At 40.7% G+C, this 25,683-nt stretch overlaps 1 protein-coding gene across 1 annotated transcript in view; it reads right to left on the bottom strand.

Moving 5' to 3' along the window:
- Positions 1-25,683, bottom strand: part of SLC6A11 (solute carrier family 6 member 11) — a 340,299-nt gene that overhangs the window by 10,370 nt on the left and 304,246 nt on the right. Inside the window, exons 11-14 of the mRNA XM_089678690.1 lie at positions 22,355-22,492; positions 21,497-21,599; positions 13,586-13,686; positions 4,197-4,367 (exon numbers count right to left, since the gene is read on the bottom strand). Coding sequence (XP_089534816.1) covers positions 4,197-4,367; positions 13,586-13,686; positions 21,497-21,599; positions 22,355-22,492 — 513 coding nt within the window. The remainder of the gene's footprint in view (positions 1-4,196; positions 4,368-13,585; positions 13,687-21,496; positions 21,600-22,354; positions 22,493-25,683) is intronic.

The following is a 25,683-nucleotide window of genomic DNA, read 5'->3' as shown; positions in this document are numbered from 1 at the left end:
CCATAAAATTATTTTCGTTGCTACTTCATAACTGTAATTTTGCAGTGGGAGAACTAGTGCCACATCATTGGTGTCAGTGGAAGGAGTAGTGCCCCATCACTGATGTCAGTGGGATGAATAGTGCCCCATCGTTGGTGTCAGTGGGATGAATAGTGCCCCATCGTTGGTGTCAGTGGGGGGAATAGTGCCCCATCGTTGGTGTCAGTGGGGGGAATAGTGCCCCATCGTTGGTGTCAGTGGGGGGAATAGTGCCCCATCGTTGGTGTCAGTGGGGGGAATAGTGCCCCATCGTTGGTGTCAGTGGGGGGAATAGTGCCCCATCGTTGGTGTCAGTGGGGGGAATAGTGCCCCATCGTTGGTGTCAGTGGGGGGAATAGTGCCCCATCGTTGGTGTCAGTGGGGGGAATAGTGCCCCATCGTTGGTGTCAGTGGGGGGAATAGTGCCCCATCGTTGGTGTCATTGGGGGGAATAGTGCCCCATCGTTGGTGTCATTGGGGGGAATAGTGCCCCATCGTTGGTGTCATTGGGGGGAATAGTGCCCCATCGTTGGTGTCATTGGGGGGAATAGTGCCCCATCGTTGGTGTCAGTGGGGGGAATAGTGCCCCATCGTTGGTGTCAGTGGGGGGAATAGTGCCCCATCGTTGGTGTCAGTGGGGGGAATAGTGCCCCATTGTTGGTGTCAGTGGGGGGAATAGTGCCCCATCGTTGGTGTCAGTGGGGGGAATAGTGCCCCATCGTTGGTGTCAGTGGGGGGAATAGAGCCCCAACGTTGGTGTCAGTGGGGGGGAATAGTGCCCCAACGTTGGTGTCAGTGGGGGGAATAGTGCCCCATCATTGGTGTCAGTGGGGGAATAGTGCCCCATCATTGGTGTCAGTGGGGGGAATAGTGCCCCATCATTGGTGTCAGTGGGAGGAATAGTGCCCCATCATTGGTGTCAGTGGGAGGAATAGTGCCCCATCATTGGTGTCAGTGGGAGGAATAGTGCCCCATCATTGGTGTCAGTGGGAGGAATAGTGCCCCATCATTGGTGTCAGTGGGAGGAATAGTGCCCCATCATTGGTGTCAGTGGGAGGAATAGTGCCCCATCATTGGTGTCAGTGGGAGGAATAGTGCCCCATCATTGGTGTCAGTGGGAGGAATAGTGCCCCATCATTGGTGTCAGTGGGAGGAATAGTGCCCCATCATTGGTGTCAGTGGGAGGAATAGTGCCCCATCATTGGTGTCAGTGGGGGGAATAGTGCCCCATCATTGGTGTCAGTGGGGGGAATAGTGCCCCATCATTGGCGTCAGTGGGGGGAATAGTGCCCCATCATTGGCGTCAGTGGGGGGAATAGTGCCCCATCATTGGCGTCAGTGGGGGGAATAGTGCCCCATCATTGGCGTCAGTGGGGGGAATAGAGCCCCATCATTGGCGTCAGTGGGGGGAATAGTGCCCCATCATTGGCGTCAGTGGGGGGAATAGTGCCCCATCATTGGCGTCAGTGGGGGGAATAGTGCCCCATCATTGGCGTCAGTGGGGAGAATAGTGCCCCATCATTGGCGTCAGTGGGGGGAATAGTGCCCCATCATTGGCGTCAGTGGGGGGAATAGTGCCCCATCATTGGCGTCAGTGGGAGGAATAGTGCCCCATCATTGATGTCAGTGTGGTGGAGGGGGAAATAGTGCCCCATCTTTGGGCTCGGGGGGGGAATAGTGCCCCATCGTTGGTGTCGGTGGGGGGAGGAATAGTGCCCCATCATTGGTGTCGGTGGGGGGAATAGTGCCCCATCATTGGTGTCGGTGGGGGGAATAGTGCCCCATCATTGGTGTCAGTGGGGGGAATAGTGCCCCATCATTGTTGTCAGTGGGGGGAATAGTGCCCCATCATTGGTGTCAGTGGGAGGAATAGTGCCCCATCATTGGTGTCAGTGGGAGGAATAGTGCCCCATCATTGATGTCAGTGTGGTGGAGGGGGAAATAGTGCCCCATCTTTGGGGTCAGGGGGGGGAATAGTGCCCCATCGTTGGTGTCGGTGGGGGGAGGAATAGTGCCCCATTCTTGGTGTCAGTGGGGGGAGGAATAGTGCCCCATCGTTGGTGTCAGTGGGGGGGAGGAATAGTGCCCCATCATTGGTGTCAGTGGGGGGGAGGAATAGTGCCCCATCGTTGGTGTCAGTGGGGGGGAGGAATAGTGCCCCATCGTTGGTGTCAGTGGGGGGGAGGAATAGTGCCCCATCATTGGTGTCAGTGGGAGAAATAGTGCCCCATCATTGGTGTCAGTGGGAGGAATAGTGCCCCATCATTGGTGTCAGTGGGAGGAATAGTGCCCCATCATTGGTGTCAGTGGGAGGAATAGTGCCCCTTCATTGGTGTCAGTGGGAGGAATAGTGCCCCATCATTGGTGTCAGTGGGGGGAATAGTGCCCCATCATTGGCGTCAGTGGGAGGAATAGTGCCCCATCATTGGCGTCAGTGGGAGGAATAGTGCCCCATCATTGGCGTCAGTGGGGGGAATAGTGCCCCATCATTGGCGTCAGTGGGGGGAATAGTGCCCCATCATTGGCATCAGTGGGGGGAATAGAGCCCCATCATTGGCGTCAGTGGGGGGAATAGTGCCCCATCATTGGCGTCAGTGGGGGAAATAGTGCCCCATCATTGGCGTCAGTGGGGGGAATAGTGCCCCATCATTGGCATCAGTGGGGGGAATAGTGCCCCATCATTGGCGTCAGTGGGGGGAATAGTGCCCCATCATTGGCGTCAGTGGGGGGAATAGTGCCCCATCATTGGCGTCAGTGGGGGGAATAGTGCCCCATCATTGGCGTCAGTGGGGGGAATAGTGCCCCATCATTGGCGTCAATGGGGGGAATAGTGCCCCATCATTGGCGTCAGTGGGAGGAATAGTGCCCCATCATTGATGTCAGTGTGGTGGAGGGGGAAATAGTGCCCCATCTTTGGGGTCAGGGGGGGAATAGTGCCCCATCGTTGGTGTCGGTGGGGGGAGGAATAGTGCCCCATCGTTGGTGTCGGTGGGGGGAATAGTGCCCCATCATTGGTGTCGGTGGGGGGAATAGTGCCCCATCATTGGTGTCGGTGGGGGGAATAGTGCCCCATCATTGGTGTCAGTGGGGGGAATAGTGCCCCATCATTGGTGTCAGTGGGGGGAATAGTGCCCCATCATTGGTGTCAGTGGGGGGAATAGTGCCCCATCATTGGTGTCAGTGGGGGGAATAGTGCCCCATCATTGGTGTCAGTGGGAGGAATAGTGCCCCATCATTGATGTCAGTGTGGTGGAGGGGGAAATAGTGCCCCATCTTTGGGGTCAGGGGGGGGAATAGTGCCCCATCGTTGGTGTCGGTGGGGGGAGGAATAGTGCCCCATTCTTATTGTCAGTGGGGGGAGGAATAGTGCCCCATCGTTGGTGTCAGTGGGGGGGAGGAATAGTGCCCCATCGTTGGTGTCAGTGGGGGGGAGGAATAGTACCCCATCGTTGGTGTCAGTGGGGGGGAGGAATAGTGCCCCATCATTGGTGTCAGTGCGGGGGGGAGGAAATAGTGCCCCATTATTGGTGTCAGTGGGAGAAATAGTGCCCCATTGTTGGTATTAGTCACACAAATGATGGGGCACTATTCCTCCCACTGACACCAATGATACTTACCTTGCTGACCCCTGCTCCAGCCTGGGCTCGCTCTCTCACTTACCTGTCAGCTGTCTTCCTTCTCTGGCCGCTCTCCTCTTCACTTACTCCGGCAGTTCCCTCGATCTTCTTAGATCTACGCGCGCTGTGCTCGGCTCCTCCTCTCCAAGCTCCACCTCCTCGCCGGTGATTGGCCGCCTGTGTGCCTCTCCTGAGCTACAGTTCCGGTGGCCAATCAGCGGCGAGGAGGCGGAGTTGTTGAGGGATCCCGGAGGTGTGGCCAGGTGACAGGGCAGCGTGTCATCCCGCCCACACATCGACTGAGTCAGAGGAGCGGTGTCTCGGTTCCTAAGACCATCGGAAATATGTGTTCTCCGATAGTCTTAGGCGACCCCTGGGAAATGGTCGTTCGACCCCCAAAGGGGTCGCGACCCCCAGGTTGAGAACCGCTGCTCTAGAGGGTAATTGATTAAAAAAGAAAATAAAAATATCACTTTTTGTTTAATTTACATTGCAAGATTATTTATATCAATGTATGCAAGGAAGAATGCAGATGCTCTATAATTGGTATTATCATCTTACCTCAGATAAAGTTCCTTCAGTCTTCCACACCTTTACGATTATCCACAATGGAATGCACACCATTGATGAAAGAGCCATCATCCAGCCTATTCCATAACCCCATGGTGGATATGTATATACATTATTGTACTTCAGAGGCTTGTACTTCACCAAGAAGAATATGAATATGCTCTAAAATAAAATTAAAATAAACTGTGATTGGCTGTTATGGGGGGAAAACAAAGGTCTGTTATGCCAATTACATCATATCACAACCAATAAATACAGAACTGTCATTGAATACTTAAAGAGTATTTTCTGTTGTTCATAAAGAACAATAATAATGATCTGTATATGTTTTTAACTAGTGGTGAGTAATTCAATTCTACACATTCAAATTTCAACTGGGATTGGGCTGATGTGCTTAATGGGGATACTGGCTAGCTTCTGGTTGATTGCTCCAAACATTTTTGTGCCATATTCTGCTAATATATAGCGAGGAACAGAAGTATTTGAACACCCTGCGATTTTGCAAGTTCTCCCACTTAGAAATCATGGAGGGGTCTGAAATTCACATTGTAGGTGCATTCCCACTCTGAGAGACAGAATTAAAAAAAAAATCAGGAAATCACATTGTATGATTTTTAAAGAATTTATTTGTCTTGCACTGCTGAACATAAGTATTTGAACACCTAAGTAAATCAGTGTTAATATTTGGTACAGAAGCCTTTGTTTGCAATTACAGAGGTCAAACGTTTCCTGTAGTTCTTGACCAGGTTTGCACACACTGCAACAGGGATTTTGGCCCACTCTTCCACACAGATCTCCTCTAGATCTGTCAGGTTTCGGGGCTGTCGCTGAGCAACACTGAGTTTCAGCTCCCTCCAAAGATGTTCTATTGGATTTAGATCTGGAGACTGGCTAGGCCACTCCAGAACCTTGATATGCTTCTTACGGAGCCACTCCTTGGTTATCCTGGCTGTGTGCTTCGAGTCATTGTCATGTTGGAAGACCCTGCCACGACCCATCTTCAACGCTCTGACTAAGGGAAGGAGGTTGTTGCTCAAAATCTCACAATAAATGGCCCCATTCATCCCCTCCTTAATACAGTGCAGTCGTCCTGTCCCCTTCGCAGAAAAGCACCCCCAAAGCATGATGTTACCACCCCCATGCTTCAAAGTAGGGATGGTGTTCTCGGGATGCAACTCATCCTTCTTTTTCCTACACGACGAGTGAAGTTTAGACCAAAAAGTTCTACTTTGGTTTCATCTGACCACATGAATTTCTCCCATGCCTCCTCTGGATCATCCAGATGGTCATTGGCAAACTTCAGACGTGCCTGGACATGTGATGACTTGAGCAGGGGAACCTTCCGTGCAATGCATGATTTGAAACCATGACGGCGTAGTGTTCTACTGACTGTGACCTTTGAAACTGTGGTCCCAGCTCTCTTCATGTCATTGACCAGCTCCTCCCTTGTAGTTCTGGGCTGATTCCTCACCTTTCTTATCATCAGTGATATCCCACGAGCTGAGATCTTGCATGGAGCCCCAGTCCGAAGGAGACTGACAGTCGTCTTTAGCCTCTTCCATTTTCTAACAATTGCTCCAACAGTTGATCTATTTTCACGAAGCTGCTTGGCAATTGCCCCGTAGACCTTTCCAGCCTTGTGGAGGTCCACAATTTTGTCTCTGGTGTCTTTTGACAGCTCTTTGGTCTTGCCCATGGTAGTAGTTGGTGTCTGACTGACTATGGGGTGGACAGGTGTCTTTAAAGAGCTCAGACAGGTGCTACTAAGTTAGATTAATGAGTGGAGTAGAGGTGGAGTTTTTAAAGGCACAGTAACAGGTCTTTGAGAGCCAGAATTTTTGCTGTTTCTTAGGTGTTCAAATACTTATGTTCAGCAGTGCAAGACAAATAAATTCTTTAAAAATCATACAATGTGATTTCCTGAATTTTTTTTTTAATTCTGTCTCTCAGAGTGGGAATGCACCTACAATGTGAATTTCAGACCCCTCCATGATTTCTAAGTGGGAGAACTTGCAAAATTGCAGGGTGTTCAAATACTTCTGTTCCTCACTGTACATTGGGCCCCTCCATTCCTGATACGCCTTCTATTCTACCCATGCTTTTTCAAGCTATCTCAAAGTGAAGAGGCACAAAATTACTGCACAAACAAACATCAATTCCCACAGTGCCTCCATCTCCAGTGGAAACAGGGTTTAAAATCCTTTTGTGTTGGCACCATGTCCTCTAAACTCTACATAAACTCTTTCCAAAGTGTTTCCCCTTTTGCTGGAGATGTGAAAACTACAAGGGCTTCCATCTTCCTGATTTCTGATACCGTCCAAATATTTAGGGGTAACCGAAACCAGAACAAAATCATAATTTTTCAACTGACAGACAACCAAATAAGCGGCAACACAACAAAGTCCCTTCTCCACCTGACTAATACATGTTACAAATTATCCCTATTGCTATATTTGCTGAATTCAGCCAAAACGTGTATTGCAAACAAACTGCCCTGCTCCAACAGGTGTCTGTATTTTTAGATTAACAAGATAGGATCTATGGATGAACTGATGGCTACTGAAACATACAAAACAGCTCTACGAACATAGTTTTATTGGTTAGATTTTACTTTCTCTAGGGAATACTGCCCACTTTTGAATCACTTATAGCCATTTAGATTACAGGGCTGTTTAGACTATCAGCTGTTTAATCCTCACATTCAGGTAATTACACTGAGTATGTTTTTCATGTGCCCGCTCAGTAGTGCTTACATTTGGCAGCCATTCCCCTCCCCTCCTACTCCCTTGTCTACCTCTCACACGCTACACTACTTTAATTTCAAAACAAAACTTACAGGCAAAGTTCCAATCCTAGTTTCCTGCTTGTTTTCCCAAAGCAAGGAGACCACATAGTGGGAAGGGCTGTTTGGACTGTTGATTAGCATGTGAGCACTTGCCAGAGTGTGGCTGAATTTATAATGACTTCCCGGTAGAGACTTTATCTGATAAGCCAATGCCATTTTCACGGCATGTAAGTGTATTTGTTTTAAATAAAGAGCTGCTTTTATTACACAGAGACCATTGGCCTCTACCTGGTTAAAAAGATCTAATGTTTGTACGCAAGCTAAACATTGAGAAGTATTCTCCTTCCAAACAACCTGTCGAAGTTTTTCTGTGCTTCAGAAGTGGCCTTTTTTTAATATTAGAGACATAACTCTCTCTCTCTTCTATTACCTGCACCTGAAAGATAAGATTCCTTGTAGCCTTTGCAAGGCCAGTGACTGAGTTGGTGGCGTTATCATGGAAGGAACCAGTTTTTTGCATAGGAACAAGGTGGTGTTGGGGTCTAGGACTTCTTTTGTTAAAGTTAGTACCCAGATTGCATTGCTGTCCCTGCCCGTTGTTGCTTTACCAGGGCAGGGATGTCCTTACAATGAAAAACAATAGAAATGTAAATAGAAATTTAAAAAATGTAGGTAATAAAACGTGTAAGAAATTGTGAATACTGATGATGAGAGGCGATGTCCTCCTCCAGACTGCCTTTTTGATTTGTTTGCCCTTGTGAAGAAAATTAAGAGGAAGGGCAAGCAGACTGTTGTAGTAGGACTCTATGCTTATAATTTTGCTGCTGCTTGCCCTTCCCCCTGGCCATTTAATTTTACCATCCATTTCCTGCTACCTGCCCTCCTCTCAGCTTTGTGGAAGGGCAGGCAGCCTTTGTTATTTTTTTATAGAGGCAAGACGGTTGCCTCTGGGAATTGTATTAAACTTTATAGACAAATCCAATGTTACTTTGCTGCACCATGGATTTTTTCGATTTTGTTATTAACAGGAGGGTCAACATGGATGATATATTTCAGGTACCTTAGACCAATTGTCAGGTTGGTGACCTGGAAGGTGTGTTTAAACACCTTAGTCATATTTTAGATAATGTTCTAGAGAAATACTGTATATGAGTGAGGGATACATCCCACATAGTTTAAGATGGGAGCTCACCCCCAATGAAGGGTTAGTAGATGAAGAATCATATGAAGAATGGGTCTCATTTTTAAATTTTTTTGGTTGTGAATTTTTTAATCTTCTGATCAGGAGGAGGAAGACGAAACAAGTTCTTTATGAAACAGAAATTAAAAGTACTAAGGAAAATCTTTTTCTATTTTCTAAATCAGATGAAATAGGTAGACTTGTAAACAGATAGCAAAGATAAGGAATAAGACATAAAGATTAAAATATATGTAGGATATTGTAATGATTATATAAGCAATATAGTGACAGCAGATCAAGAGAAAGGAAAATATTAATATGAAAGATCAATATGATTCTCCTAAACTTAGGGCATTTGATTTCACAGATGAAAATCATGCCCATGGTTGGTAAGAAGCTGGACATGAGAAAGGGCAGATTTTTTTTTTTATAATAGACCAAATTGTGGCCATAAAAAGAATGCCACTGAAAAAAAAAAGCTTCCCCCCTTCCCCCAGCATGACAATATGAGGAACCCTATTTACCAGCCCATAATTCATCCCCTCATTTTTTTTTTTTAGACAGAAACAAGGATATGATGGAGAGAAGAAGATTTCAGTCAGAAAGGGAGCCTCAACAAGGTAGGGATACAAGAGGAGGAGCTGTAGGGTAGAAACCATAATTCTCAAAAAGATGAAGACTTTAGATCAGGGGATATATCATTTAAGTATTACTGTTTTGGTTAAAGATGAGTTCAAATCCTAGGATCAGGGATTGATGTTTGCTCCCAAGAAGGGTTTTAATAAATTTCAGGCATATTTTGATGTCCATAAATATATACGCAAGCTAAACATTGATAAGTATTCTCCTTCCAAACAACCTGTAGAAGTTTTATATTGTAATATAAGTGCACAAAAGCAGGTAGTACAAAGTGGTTTATGCAATAATTCCTAATTTATCAAATAATTATGTGTTTAATGGTTTGGTTCTGGCTGATATAAAAAAAGTGGAGAAGAAAAGATGTCAGGGAGGTTTCACACTGCCACGTTCCAATTTAACTAGAGAAATCTCTAGAAATGAAACATTTTGAATTGACCAGTTGGAAACCCTTAGCCCAATGGATTGAATATTAGGGTGGACATTAACTGTTTTATTAACAATCAGTAAAAGGTTGTTATTATATACTGTCAGGTTTATGGATTTATTAAACAAAAGAAATAATCAAGGTCATTCTTTAATTTGCTGTTTATTTATTTTGTATGTTTTTTTATAGTTATTTTAGCATGATATTTGTTATATGTGTTGGGGTAATATTTAATGATTCTGTAACATGGATATCATAATAGGTATAATATAATTTTATATATATATATATATATATATATATATATATATATATATGCTGTGAAAATGTATGTGCCCCCTTCCTGATTTTTTTGCATATTTGTCACTAAAATGATTCATGTCATCAAATTTTAATATTACACAATTATAATCAGAGTAAATACAAAATGCAGGCTTTAAATGATAATTTCATTTATTAAAGGGAAAAGAGCTGTCTAAAACCATTTTTTGGAAAACTGAATTAAATTTCACTTGCCATACCCAGGCCTGATTACTGCCAGAACCATTGAATCAAGAAATCACTTATATAGAATCTGACAAAGTTAAGCATGCTAAAAGATCTCAAAAAGCAGCACATCATGCTGTGATCTAAACACATTAAAAGATTGTATTGCCCCCAATATTTTAGACCCCCCCAAATCCTTTTCCTTCTTTCAAGATCTAAAAGATGTTTTCCCTTGTGCCTTGCCAAATCAATGGATGTAAAGAAAGGAGAATAGATATTTTTACCTTCTCAGTTACATAGAGAAGTTATTCTATTAAATATTTCAGTCAATGTAGTCTATATGCTTCAGTGAAAGTGTGGTCTGCAATATGTTGGTAGGACCACACACGCAATAAGCACTAGACTGGGAGAACATTTGGATAACAAAATGAGAGGTTTTGTAACCATAGTGTCTCAAAACATTATGCTACAGTACATGATATGTTCCCTCTGGCACAATTTTTTGGGCTATTAATAGATTCATGGCACATTGGCACATCTAGATTATAAACAAAAAGGATCTTTGACCTCAAATATTATACACTCCGTGGCCTTAATGTTGACTGGGATGTTAACGCATTTATCAACAATGCATAAACAGATCTATCTCCTCCACCCTCTTTTGGTTTTACTTTAGAATATACATTTTCTATATTTTATTATATATTTATGTCAGTTTGTTAGTCTGCATTGGTTTATTTTTATTGACCGGAATATATTTCATCCCCTTGGACCTTTATTCCTTATTTAGCTTCTATTTTATATCAATTAAAGGAACACTTTTTTTCTCAACTTCATCTTTTATTTTTATTATATTTTTCCTATTTTTAATTGCAATTTTATTATATGTTTTCAGTGTGCCAATTTCATTTGTCACCACTAGATGGTGGATGCCATACTGGTTGTCAGTCAGCACAACCTTTTGATTTTGCTATCTCTTTTTTACATCTCTATTGTAATTTTTAGTAATATCCATTTTTACTGTTTATTTTTGCCATTCCTTTTAACAGAAAGTTGGTTAGCCGTGTCAGCATGTTTGGATTTTTTACACTTGGCCATATAACCATATGTGGATACATTATGAGGCTTGGTTTTATTGTGTCCAATGGGATCATATTGAGGCTTGGTTCTCTTACCATCTACAGTATGTAAACTGCAATATTTCAACATGGCGTCCATGCCCTGAAAGATGTCAGGTGCGACGAAATGCGTAGAGCCTGCTGTAAGGTCATCACATAACCAGAAGTCTGCTAGAGGCTATCTTCCTTACTGGCTGGATTGTTTGTATATACACCCCATTGCAATCTTTGAATATGTGAGTGTTTTACCATTTTTAATAAAGTCTCTGTGGAGAGTTTTACACTATGTCGGATTCTCTACTTCTTTTGTTTGTATAAATCTGATGGATGGATGAGCATTTGAGAGATTTCCAGTGCAGAGGTACCCACCAATTCAATCACAATTTCTAAGGAATACTCTACGGGATTATTATACCAAAGCACTCCATGATCTTTCTTTATCAGAAGGTCATGGTTATCTGGTAAGCATGCATAATGTTATTCGGTGGAGGCCCTTTCTAATTACCTTAGGATATCTTTTCTTGAGACAGTTTTACCTTTGGATGTGGCTACATTTTCTCACTTTTGGTTTCTGGATACTTATATTTTTTCACATTGGAATTTTTTTCACGTTGGGACTTTTTATTTGTGATTATTTCATTTTGCATTTATAGTATTTATGTTCATATTGTTGTTTGAAATAGTGCAGCACATTTTTGACACCATAAATACTTTGACAGCACTGTATAATTTAAATACTATCTTATGGGTGGCTCCTTTCTAGAGCCCTTGGGTGGCTTCTTTGTGGAGTTTACCCGTTTGTGCATTATATTTTAAAAAGTTGTATTTGAGAGGTGCACCATGTGTTGCTATTCAATTTTTTGGTCTGGTTTGTTTCTTAACAGTGCCCACAGTATTGATGGTTAACATTCAGGTATTTAAGATAGCATATGTATGACATCAGACACTCTTGACAAAGATGCAATGTTGAAATACATAGAGTGGAAGGGACATCCTCATGCAGGCTACATGTGGCACACGCAGGTCCCCACTGGAGCTCTGCAGGCCATTGCACAGGCTGAGGAGAACATTATTTCCCAGGTGGCTTGAAGCTGTGCTAGGTACTGGCAGCAGCCATACTGCGATAACCATGGATATGATAAGCTGTTTATACAATTTTACCTTGCGAGCATACTATTGGATATTTTTATACTTTTATATAAATAAATGATATCACAGTATCTGAGACTTTTTAATTTCAGATATTTCCATGATGACCATGAGTTACTGGAAATGGTGTGCCTTCTTGACCTCAGATATAAAATACTTTATTATTCTGATTTGACCTACCTATAATTTGGGAGGGTCACAACTGCTAGTGAGTACGGTTTTGATTGGTAGGGGATCATGTGGTAATTAGCATGGACTGGATCTGGATTAATACTGTCATGTTTTTTCATCACATTTACTGAATAGCCCGGAATATATTCTTGAAGAAGGCTTATTATGTTTAAAGTCACATTTATGGACTGAGTGTTATTATACTTTATTTGAACATTTAGTAAATGTTTTCACAATTTTAAGTGCTGTTCTGTTAATGTATAGACATGCAGTTTGGTACTGTGAAAAAAAGACACTCTAAAGCGTTATGTCACCAGCTAATTTATTAAAAGTTGAGGATAACCGCAACCACCACATTTGCTATCCAATAGAAACCTTAGAAATTCTCATACCTTATTGTTCCCTCAAGAGATGGAGAGAAATGGGTTGATAACATTTGTCATAACAACCATATAAAACCCATGGACTTATTGGTAACTGAATATGATGTGCCAAATCTACAATATGCATACATACGAGGCTTCTCAGCTTTTTTCATAAAAATCCCCCTCCATGTATAATGATACCAGAAAATATATATGTCAATTTCTATCCAACCCGACACCCAAATCCAATGGTATCTCTCTTTTGTATAATGCCCTACAAAATGAGCTGATTTTCATGAAAATACCCTATCCATAAGTGGAAAACAAACCTCCAAAACTCCTATTCCGAGCTACAATGGAGTGCAGCAATTAGATCTACCTATACCTTATTACATCACATATCTCACTGGAAACAATTTCAAAAACTGCTCACCCGTTGGTACTTGACGCCCTACCATCTAGCAAAATTCTCAGAATCCTGCTCTCCCCTCTGCTGGAGAAGATGGGTGGGAAAACTAGTTCATATCTTCTGGTCTTGTAAAAACCTTACCAGCTTCTTTTCAATTATTTCAGAGACAATAGAAATTCTGACGAGACCTGACCTGGCCCTAGCTATCCTACAGCCAGGTATTGGTATATTCCACCATGATCTGAGAACAATTTCATTACACATTCTAGTGGCAGCCAAAACGATCATTGCCAGGCATTGGACTTTCAACTTAGCTCCTAATCCCTCTGAAGTTATGTAAATGTTGGAAAATATGGGTAGATAGCAAATATTATGTGAACACACTTTAAATGATATAAGATCTACCATCTTAACACATGGTACATTGGCTAGCTTTCTATAAGTATTTAAAATAAATGCAAATGCTCCTGTCTATATATATATTTTTTTTGAGTAATAATATTTTTCTGAGTAATAACCATTTGTTTACAATGTTATGTTGTTACTTTTCTTGTTGACCGTTGTCATGTAATGTCACAATTCACAATAAAAAGTACCAAAATAAAAAAGGTTAATATAGGTTGGTTTAGTGTTTAAAAAATTTTGAAATCTTACAGCACAAATTCCAGGAGTGAAGACCATCCAACACCATTTAATTAAAACAAAAGGACGGTGACCAATCATATCTTCAATGTTGTCGTAGAATCGATTGCTTCCTGTAAATGTAGAATACATGTATGAATTTCAGCCAAATTATAGAAATTACGCAAAAGTTATTTTATCTACAATACACCCCTCTATTAAAATTTTATTGCAGTCACTTTAAATGATTTTAAGCGCACAAACAAACATTAACATGTACAGTACTTCATTGTTGTCAGGTTTTTATAGTATTGTTCCAATTTTTATCACTATCCCAGTGGTATGTTCTGCCCACTCTGTTTTATAAGAAGTGGTTGGTGCTTCCCAAGTCGGATATAATTATATGTACCTGGACTGCAACGATATTTTACCTGAAACATTTTCCACAGTCAATTCAACAGCGGAAAGTGCTGTCACCAAACATAACATGTTTATGTAGGGGAACAATTTTATCATTGTGCATTGATGCTCAATATTTCATTAAAATGTTACTTAGCAGCATCCTCAAAACTCAATCCCAGTGCAGCAGATCCTGTTGATCTCACTCAGTTATTGAAAAAATGGTAATCGTCATTCATCAGAGTCAAATGCCCAAAGCAAACTATGATACTGCAAACCTGTACAGTTAAAGTGTTTGTATAACTTAAAGGTTTTTTTGTATTTTTTTTTAGTTATTGATTAGACTAGGGATGGGTTAAACTCCCGTTATTATATCTTTTGATGTCCCGTTGGGAAAATTTCTCTTCACTATGGGAAGTTTGAAAAAATTTCCCAAAGTGAAAATGGCTATAGCTCTATATGGCTGTGTTCACACTTATGCAACACATGAAAATGTGCCATGTTCTGGCAAATGTACTGGCATTCATTCTCAATGGATTTTCAAATGCATCTGCAAACGCACATGTGTGTTGAATCGCAAAACAATACACGATAACGTATTACCCTGCATTGTAGTGTGATGCAATTTTAAAAAAAAGGTGACTGCACTTCTTTTGTAATAATAGAAAACAGTGCAGCGCTGAAAAATAACACACAATTGGAATAAAAATAATAAATGATAGATAATAATTATTGATAATAATAAGTTATAATAAATAGATCATTATTGGTGATATAAAATATAAGTGGATGAAGCGCTATGATTGGCGCAATGAAAAGAGAATATGTGCAACTGTGAAAGTCTTAAAGCAAAGAGTGTTCATAAGGTGGTGAAGGCGTGACACAATCGGGCCAGCATACAGTGTTGCAAATGGGTCCTGTTGCATAGATGGTGTCAAATTATTCCATGTGACTTTATCCATGCAGGAAATTAATAAAAATGTGCATTCACCAGATGCGCATAATTAAAGTGCAATATGTTGAATGGTATATTACAACCAAGAATCAGCAGGAAGCCCCCTTTAAATGGACCAGACAGCGGTGACCGGGAAAATATTTATTCTTTCTTCAGCCTATGCCAGTGACAGTACATGGGAGAAATGGGAAAAGGAGCCCCATAACTTAGGACCCCAGTGGATTTTCGGTTGCAGAGGAGTCTCATGTCCAGAGGAGGGATCCTTTCCCATGCTGTCTGCCTGGTCCGTTTAAAGGGGGCTTCCTGCTGATTCTTGGTTGTATGATATGTTGTCGATATGTTGAGAAATCTATTAGTAGCTGGACTTTGAATGCAAATCATATACTTTTTTAATACAATGGTATCATCATGATAATATATATTTTTATAAGGGTACCCAGTGAAAACATAAAAAAGTGCCTTTATTAAAAAAAAGAAAGATTGACAGGGGGTACAAGTAGCTGGTCTTGCCTAGACTGCAAAATAGTCTGGCACTTGCCCTGCTGACATGGATTTCCAAGGGTTTTAAATAAGAGACCTACTGCATGCACAAATATATCTTTCACGTTTTAGGATGCAGTGACAACAATGATATTTGTTGCAGTTAAGTCGTGCAGCAAGCTTCAGTGTCTCAGTCAATCAGACCCTTATTCTCCTGCTCAGCTGTCAAGTAAAATAACAAAAAAAGTTGTACACACATCATTGCTGTAATTTTTTTAGGAAGCAGCCACCCATTTCCAAATAATGTCATTTTCATCTTAAAAGCATTGGGGTAGTCAAAGGGACTACATTCCAGTGATGCCTCCACCCTCAATAAAAGTGGCGAAGATAGCACAACCAACAACAAGCATATATAAACAGCAAGTGCCAATTTGTCACAAAGTACCAAAAGGCCGATTCATTCCTGGCAAGTTCCTGACTTTGTCTATTGAGTGCTTTGTTTGAGTTCAAAGTTGTAAAAGGACAATGCATGTGATATATTAATGCGTCTGACTCATGGTAGTTTCACCTACATCTCTGCTGGGGCATTTTAGTGGCATTTTAGCAATATAGTTTATCGAACTTTAAATTAGGATACCCCTTTGTATTCCTTCTCTTTATCCTATCAAAACGCAAGATGTTTGCCCAATTCTTTGAAAGTCATAGCTGGTGAGAAAAAGTAACTTCAAACATTATAAGGAATAATTGTGGAAATGTGAGTTTATGTCATTAGCATTGGCAGCAATAGTTATGAAGCCTGTAAACAGATTTGGGTACCTTTTTCTCAACCCATACTCTATCAAATACTCTAAAAGATATCTGTCAAATCTATTTTAGTTTTTTTTTTTTTTTTTTCATTTTGGCCATTAAATTTGAGAAAATGTCAATATAACCACTTGATCTCCAGAAGGTTTTATCCCCTTAATGACCAGGGCATTTTTTTTGCTATTCAGCACTGTGCTACTTTAACTGTCAATTTCTCCGTCATGCAACTTTGTAATTGTTTTCACACAAATAGAGCTTTTTTTGGTGGTATTTTTTATTTTTTGCTATATAAATGAAAAAATACCAAAAAGTTTAAAAAAATATGTTTTTCTAAGTTTCTGTTTTAACATTTTGCAAATAAATAATCTTTCTTCATAAATTTAGGAAAAAGGTATTTTACTACATTTCTTTGGTAAAAATAGTCAATGTATATTATTTAGTCTGTGTGAAAGTTATAGAGTCTATAAACTATGGTATATATGTTTGAAAATTGATCAAGTCTGATATACTAATGGCTTTTCTCAGTTCCTGAGGCCCTTAAAATGCCAGGACAGTACAAATACCCATCAAATGACCCCTTTTTGGAAAGTAGACTGTCCAGGGGGTTTAGTTAGAGGCATGGCAAGCTTTTTGAAGTTGTATTTTTTGTCACACTTTTTTTGAAAATATTTTTTTTTCACAGGGATTCTGACTGGTGACAGTACATTAAAAAAGGTTAAATAATTTTTGTAAAACTTTTTTTTTTCACATTTACTGTTTTGTTTTACATACTCTCGTCAGTGTAGTTTAGTGTCATCATAGTGATTTCCTTTTGGGTGTTTATTTGGAGCAGACATTTGGTCTGGATGTTTGTTTGGAGCCCACTGCAAGCTACCCTGGACAATTTTACATTGATACTATTCCCATTGTCTAACAGGGCCAGCTTCTAGATTTTTAACCCTTTGTTAGGGCAGACATTGTCCAAAACTAGTTTACAACTAATAATAAGATCTTCCAGCACATTACAGACAGGGATAACTATGGTAATCTTCTCAGTCCCCCTCAAAAACATTACAAACAAATTAAAGCTAAGCAGGATTTTCAGCCCTGGAGATTTTAGAAAAGAGCATTTAAAAGGTAAGCATCAATTTTTATTTTTGTAAGTTGTGCTATGTGAATGGGAACATGTAACAGATATAAAGTAGGTGATTGCTCAATTTGGAATTACACTTTAAGTTTATATACTTTTAAACTGTTTTTATTTTAAAGCCTAACTTTAGTACAAAAAAAAAGTTTAATAATAAACACAAGGTACTGTGAATGTTGAGTGTCTCTTGGGCTGCTGGCTCCTGCTTTCATTAAAATTTATCCTCCTCTGATCCCACCCCAAACTTTTTTGGTGCAGCGATGGTAATAGACACGAGAAACCTGGTATATGCACTCATCAACTGTTCTGACTATGTGCAACCAAATATTCCATGCCCTTAGTGATAAAAGAAAAAATCATAAAGCTTCACACTATAATATCTAAATACTCAGATGGATCCACATACTGTATATATCAGGGGTGGACTGACAATTTGAAAACTTGGGCACTGCCGAGGGCAGTAGGGAGCCCCATGAGATGACCCTGGTACCTTTTTCATAGGCTTTTTTGACTTTGGGCAAGGACACAGGGGCCCCATGATCCCCTATTGCCCAGGGGCCCCATGAGTTGTCAGTCCGCCCCTGGTATATATATATATATATATATTTATATATAGTTAGGTCCATGTTGGATATGCACTATTTTAGTTTTTTTCAGGTATTTACCATAACATATTCAAGCTATAGTTATATAATGGATATGGGCTGAAAGTGTACACTCAGGTTTAATTTGGTACATCAGGTACATTCACATTGGAGGAAGGGTTTAGAAATTACAGGAGCCACTCCCCCTTTTTCAAGGGACCAAAAGTAATTGGACAATTGAATCAAAAGCTGTTTCATGGCCAGGTGAGGGCTACCCCTTTGTTATTTCTTCATCAGTTAAGCCGGTAAAAGGTCTGGAGTTGATTCTAAGCATGGTATTTACATTTGGGATCTATTGCTGTGAACCTACATCATGCGTTCAAAGGAGATGTCCATGTAAGTGAACCAGGCCATTGCAAGGCTTCAAAAACTAAACAAATCCATCAGAGAAATAGTAGCAACATTAGGAGTGGCCATATCAACAGTTTGGTAAATTCTTAGCTCAGCAACATAAAAAGGCATGGACGTCCATGGAAGACAACAGTTGTGGATGATCGCAGGATCCTCTCTATGGTAAAGAAAAACCCATTTACAACATCCAGACAAGTGAAGGACACTCTCCAGGAGGTGGGTGTATCATTGTCAAAGTCTATAATCAAGAGAAGACTTCACGAGAGCAAATACAGAGGGTTCACCACAAGGTGCAAACCATTCATAAGCCTGAAGAATAGAAAAGCCAGATTAGACTGTCAAAAAAAAATCTAAAAAAGCCAGACCAGTTATGGAAAAGCATTTTTTGGATGGATTACATTAAGATTAATTTGTACCAGAATGATGGGAAGAAAAAATTGTGGAGAAGGCTTGGAATAGCTCATGATCCAAAGCACACAACATTATCTGTAAAACATGGTGTAGGCAGTGTGATGGCATGAGCATGCATGGCTTCCAGTGGAACTGGGTCATTGGTGTTTATTGATAATGTGACAGAAGACAGAAGCAGCCGGATGAATTCTACAGTGTTTAGAGATATACTGTAATCCCAGATTTAGCCAAATGCAGCAAAGTTGATTGGACGGTGCTTCACAGTACAGATGGACAATGATCAAACACACTGCAAAAGCAACCCAGGAGCTTTTGAAGGAAAAGAAGTGGAAAATTCTGCAATGGCTGAGTCAATCACCTGATCTCAACCCATGCATTTCACTTGCTGAAGGCAAAACTAAAGGCAGAAAGACCCACACACAAAGAACAACTGAAGACACCTGCAGTTAGAGCCTGGCAAAGCATCAGAAAGGAGGAAACCCAGTCTTTGGTAATGTCCATGGGTTCTAGACTTCAGGCAGTCATTGCCAGTAAAGGATTATCAACAAGATATTAAAATGAACATTGTATTTATGATTATATTCAATTGTCCAATTACTTTTGGTCCCTTGAAAAAGGAGGCAGGGGGCTACTCTTGAGAGGTGTTATTCCTAAACCCTTCCACCTATTTGGATGTACATACCCTTAAATTAAACCTGAGAGTGTGCAATTTCAACCCATATCCATTATATAACTAAAGCTTGAATATGTTTTGGTAAATATCTGTTTATCCGTGAAATTACTTTGCTTCTATTTCACGGTCAACTGTTAGTGGAATTATAACAGAGTAGAAGCAACTGTGAACAACAGCAACTCAGCCATGAAGTGGTAGGCCACGTAAAATGACAGAACAGGGTCAGCGCATGCTGAAGCACATAGTGCGCAGAAGTCGCCAACTGTCTGCAGAGTCAATAGCTAAAGACCTCCAAACTTCATGTGGCCTTCAGATTAGCACAACAACAGTGCGTAGAGAGTTTCATGGAATGGGCTTCCATGGCTGAGCAGCTGCATCCAAGCGTTACATCACCAAGTGCAATGCAAAGCATCAGATGCAGTCGTGTAAAGCACGCCACCACTGGACTCTAGAGCGGTGGAATTATGTTCTCTGAAGTGATGAATCACACTTCTATCTAGCAATCCAATGGCCATGTCTGGGTTTGGCAATTGCCAGGAGAACGATACTTACCTGACTGCATTGGGCCAAGTGTAAAGTTTGGTGGAGGGGAGATTAAGGTGTGGGGTTGTTTTTCAGGGGTTGGGCTTGGCCCCTTAGCTCCAGTAAAGGGAACTCTTAAGGCGTCAGCATACGAAGACATTTTCGACAATTTCATGCTCCCAACTTTGTGGGAACAGTTTGGGGATGGCCCCTCCCTGTTCCAACATGACTGCATACCAGTGCACAAAGCAAGGTCCATAAATACATGGATGAGTGAGAATTGGGTGGAGGAACTTGACTTGGCTCAACCCAATAGAACACCTTTGGGATAAATTAGAGCAGAGACATGCGAGCCAGGCCTTCTCGCCCGACATCAGTGCCTGAGTTCAAAAATGCGCTTCTGCAAGAATGGTCAAGCATTCTCATAGACACACTCTTAAATATTGTGGACAGCCTTCCAAGAAGAGTTGAAGCAGTTATAGCTGCAAAGGGTGGGCCAACTCAATATTGAGCGTCCCAATACTTTTGGCAATATATATATATAGTATATAATAAATAGGTGAACTCATATGAGTTTAAAAAAATATATAAAAATATTTTTAATCCAAAATGTGAAAGTAAATAATCCAAAATGTGAAAAATAAAGTTCAATTCAATATAAATCATGCAAAATAACTTTCAATTCATCCACTGTTTGGTTGTAAGCAACACCTTCAGTGCACCACTGCAATCAAAGAGATAGTGCACACCCCAATGTTTTCTACTGCTTACCAGAATGGAGGATCGCAATAAAAAGAGATGTGTACAGTAGGTACACATGCTTGGCTGTCTAACAGCTATGGTAAAATCCCAGCTTGGCTGCATCCAACCAATGTCCAGATGGAAAAAACCTCTCTGGCTCTCCGGCATCCAGTAGCACCTCCATACAGCACTCACTGCCGGGCCCAATGGACTTCAGTACAACCAGTCTGCCCGTAGATCGAAATTCATCCATTTCTGCTGAACCAAACAAATTTTGATCCGTATGATCTGACCTCCTTAATGGTAAGCAATACCTGCTGCCTGAGTACAATGGCACAGCAGTCACCGTATGATACTTTTTCACCTGGTTCAGTTGATTTTTAAATCAAGTTCGCTGAGCCAGATGGTGCTTGCAGGACCACCAATGGCTTGAATTTCAGCAAGTTCAGGAATTGTTTCGAAATTTGAGCCGTCCCTGGCCAGCCTAAGACCTGTGGTAAGGGATGAGACCTCGCTGTGATGAATCACTGTGTATGCAACAGCTTATTTCAGCATAACCAAGAGTATTATACTTTACATATGAAAAGGAGAATAGGGGGCCACTTGCTGGTTGAATAGAAAACTACATAATAATATGCAATATTTCATATTTAACTGAAAACATTTTTTTATATTCCTGACTATAATAGATTAAAACATATGTAGAAAACCACTATACATTTCTTTTAAAAGTATCCTTTGTTCTATATTTATTTTCCCTATGATAGGTAGTACAAGTAGGATAACTGATTAATACAGTGTATTCTAGCAATTTGATGAAAATGCCATATTTACTTACCATAAATCCACCCTATGCAGATACATTCAAACACTGCAACAAACAAAAGACACATTCCACTGGCTGCATATGAGTCAAAAAGCTGAAAAACGTACATTCCTCCCTAAAAACAAAGAAAAAAACTATTACGTAATCAAATTGGTGTTACTACATATCTCTTCAAGGCCATGAATTCTTAAATGCCAGTATAGTGGTATCAGTTGATACATGTCCTATGATTTCATCCTATTACTCACCCAAAATCACCCCCAACAATGTTTGCAATTTTCATATATATAAAAAAGGAAGACATTTGGCTTCATTGCATCTGCAGAAACTTTTACCCTAGCTGAAAAAGCAATGAATGAGCTGCAAATTTATAATTCGCTGCTTTCTCTTTGTGTATCCAAAACTGATCATACTACAATTTGCACAATCTTCTAGAGATCTATCACAAATTATGGGGTCTGTTATCAAACTTTTTGAACAAGGCTTAAACAACTTTAACCCAAGAGTCACACATTTCTCAAACTGAATTCAATTGAAAAATATGTGACTCTTGGGTGCAAGTTGTGTGCACCTTGGGTGAAGATATTGATAAACTGACTGTTATGTGTAAAATCATATTTGATTGTGAACAAAATGAATGCATTATTTACACAGGCCCTCACACTGGTCAATGAAAAAATTGTAGTAGAAAGATTGTACAGTACATTCAGGTTGTAATATGTATTGTCAACTATAGTTAACTGATCTTACATTCCACTGAATGTTTGTTAAAGAGAATAACCAAATAAATGTTAGAGAATATTCTACTGCAACGTTAATTGAAAGAAACTGGAGCAATAGTGTAAAATATATCCTTTGAAATAATCTTACCTCGGTTAACATTATGAGGCCAATAAGGTAGGATACAATGGAAAGCGCTAAGATTAACAATTCTCGTCTGTAACCTCTTCGGAAAATCTTTGGATACATGTCCACCACAGCAGTTACCAAGCTCTCTACACACACAAACTGCAAGCATAAAGATTGCATGATTAATATCCAACCATATTCATAATTCTTAAATAAAAAAGTTGGTAGAATATCACAGTTAAATGTAAGTGCTTGGGGAATGTTTTTTAATATGCACCAATTTAGTTTAGTATAACATGTTCAAGTATAATGGATCGATATGTTCATTTTTGGCACATAAATATTTGGAAAAAGGCTCTTGGCACCAAACTCAGGGTAAAAGTAAAACCCCCTAAATGTATCAAATCTCCTACCTACCCCTGACTCTCCATCTACTCCAACACATTCACCCAACCTGACCTCTAAAATCTTCTTTAACACTAACTCCAGACAAACAGCTAAACATATATTTGAAATACATGTATGGGATCTGATTTACCTGACAAAGAAGGCAGAGTGGTTGGGTAAAAGTATAGCTAGCTCACTGTGAGTGAGCTGTGGTCATTTAGTTAGGTTTGCTCTGTGTGCTCAGGTGCTGCTAGTCTGCCTAGCTTCCTCTGTATCCAGGAAACTTCATATGTTTCTGGACGATTGGTGTGGAGCTATGCAAATGTCAGCATGAATAGGGATAAAGCCTCAGCCTTTCCCAGGGAGAGATGCTCCAAGGCATGCTGGGCAACTGTATATATTGAGTGAGCACATAGGGCTCTGGGTCTTTCCTGTTTAGGATTGCCCAAACCTAGGAGAGGGCACGTTGCCCTCCCAGGCAGCTGCTTCCATAGGTTGGTTACCTGAGAGCCTGAATTGCTGAGATCTGGGTTCTGTTATGCTGACTAAGGGGCTGTCTCCTGAAGATCTGGTCTGGTATGATGGAGGAAGGCATCCAGTTGTTCTTAGGCCTTATGACTACAGACATCCCTAAGGATCTGAGAGACTGTGTGCTGTTTAAACCCCTATGACACTCGAAAGGCACCTGTGGGTCTAGTAAAGGGAATATCAGATAGCATTCCGAAGAGCTTTGTCCATCTCTCCACTACTAGATAAAGGGACATTACTCTGGGGCTCTAAAGAAATTACTGCTGTTACTGCTACTACTTGTTGCTACTGCTTAAAGTTAAAGTCCACTTTTTGATTCAAGCAAGGACTCTGACATAGCTTGTTTTGAAGATTAGTCAAAGTCCTTGATAGTTTCCAATTTGGAGGATCCCACTTATCTTCCTCATCTCTATCCCAATTCTTCATAAAAATAAAAAACAATGAAAACAACACCCCTAGATAGATGATCCCACTTATCTTCCTCATCTCTATCCCAATTCTTCATAAAAATAAAAAACAATGAAAACAACACCCCTAGACTGCTTATTGGAGAAACATGTGAATGAGCCTATGTGCCTGACTGCAGGGCAAGGTATTTAGTGAGGACCTGGACGTATTTCTGCGGCTCCTATGGGAGTAGCACTATATTTATATGCATCCAGTTGTGAGATTTACATAGCTCTACCACACAGCACAGCCCTTTCTGCAAGGACCTGATTGTTTTTCTGCTCCAGTTAAATAATATTTACAGGTCTTGGACTCTTTCCAGCCTGTGATTGAACATTAAAAAGAGAAGCAGCAGGCTGAGCTCACCTGAATAGAGGGTGGACAGATGAATGAAAGATTCTCCTCCTCCGTCCATAGAATGCTTTTCATTAATAGAAGCTATAGTACAGCTTCTATGAATGGAGAAAAGAGAGGGCATACTCAATACTCTTGATGAGTGCCTGTGACAGGTCACTCAGCACTAATAACCCCTGTAGCACCAGAAGATTACACTTGTGGAGTATGAAAGAGGAGCAGAGGACAGAAGATTTCAACCATGACAGCTGAGACAGCAGAAGGGATACTTCGGAATAATTGTCAGTACCATCCTTCAAACTAAAGTGACTCTAGTCCAGAACAAGAAAACAGAAGGATCTTAATAGAAACAAGCCACAATACAATGGTAGAAAAAAATGGAACAATTTAATGTTAAATGATAAATAACACATGACTTATAGCAGAGCACCACCTGGAAGATATGTGCTACAATGCCAAGAAAAATTTAAACCCAGCCCAACCCAACATAAGAATAATATCAGGTCCTATGTGTAAAATGTAAAATATAACAATAGTGCCATGCTTACCATTAGAGATGAGCGAATCGAACTAGGCGAACCGGAATTCGAGTCGAATTTCAGGAAATATTCGATTCGTGTCGAAACCGAAATTTTGCCTACTTCGGGTGCGCGAATCGAACATTTCCCGATCAGCCGGCAAAAGTGTCCCTGCAGTGAGCTCCGCTATTTCTGACAGTTCTCTGACAGAAGGAACACATGTTTAGCGGTTGAAACATTGTATCTATTAGTTTACATTTAGGATACAGATGTTTCAACCACTGTACATGTGAAGAAGTTGTGAGAGAACTGTCAGAAATAGAGGAACTCTGCACATACACTTTTTGCCGGCTTGGAATTATTCTTCTTTTCATCCTACTTCTTCTTCTTCTTCATCCTCAGAAGAAGAGGATGAGGATGAGGATGAAGAAGAAGAAGAAGAAGAAGAAGAAGAAGAAGAAGTAGGATGAAAAGAAGAATAATTCCAAGCCGGCAAAAAGTGTATGTGCAGAGTTCCTCTATTTCTGACAGTTCTCTCACAGCTTCTTCACATGTACAGCGGTTGAAACATCTGTATCCTAAATGGAAACTAATAGATACAATTTGTATCTATTAGTTTCCATTTAGGATACAGATATTTCAACCGCTGTACATGTGAAGAAGCTGTGAGAGAACTGTCAGAAATAGAGGAACTCTGCACATACACTTTTTGCCGGCTTGGAATTATTCTTCTTTTCATTCTTCTTCTTCTTCCTCATCCTCATCCTCATCCTCTTCTTCTGAGGATGAGGATGAAGAAGAAGAAGAAGAAGAAGTAGGATGAAAAGAAGAATAATTCCAAGCCGGCAAAAAGTGTATGTGCAGAGTTCCTCTATTCTGCAGATACACTTAGAGGAGCTCTGCAGATACACTTAGAGGAGCTCTGCACATACACTTTTTGCCGGCTTGGAATTAATCTTATTTTCATCCTACTTCTTCTTCTTCTTCTTCTTCTTCTTCATCCTCATCCTCAGAAGAAGAAGAGGATGAGGATGAGGATGAAGAAGAAGAAGAAGAAGTAGGATGAAAATAAGAATAATTCCAAACCGGAAAAAAGTGTATGTGCAGAGCTCCTCT

This window comes from Staurois parvus, unplaced genomic scaffold (assembly GCF_062004578.1).
Source record: "Staurois parvus isolate SC_StPar_1 unplaced genomic scaffold, SC_StPar_1.0 ptg000209l, whole genome shotgun sequence".
Classification (NCBI taxonomy): Eukaryota; Metazoa; Chordata; class Amphibia; order Anura; family Ranidae; genus Staurois; species Staurois parvus.
This window is presented reverse-complemented; position numbering and strand designations above follow the sequence as displayed.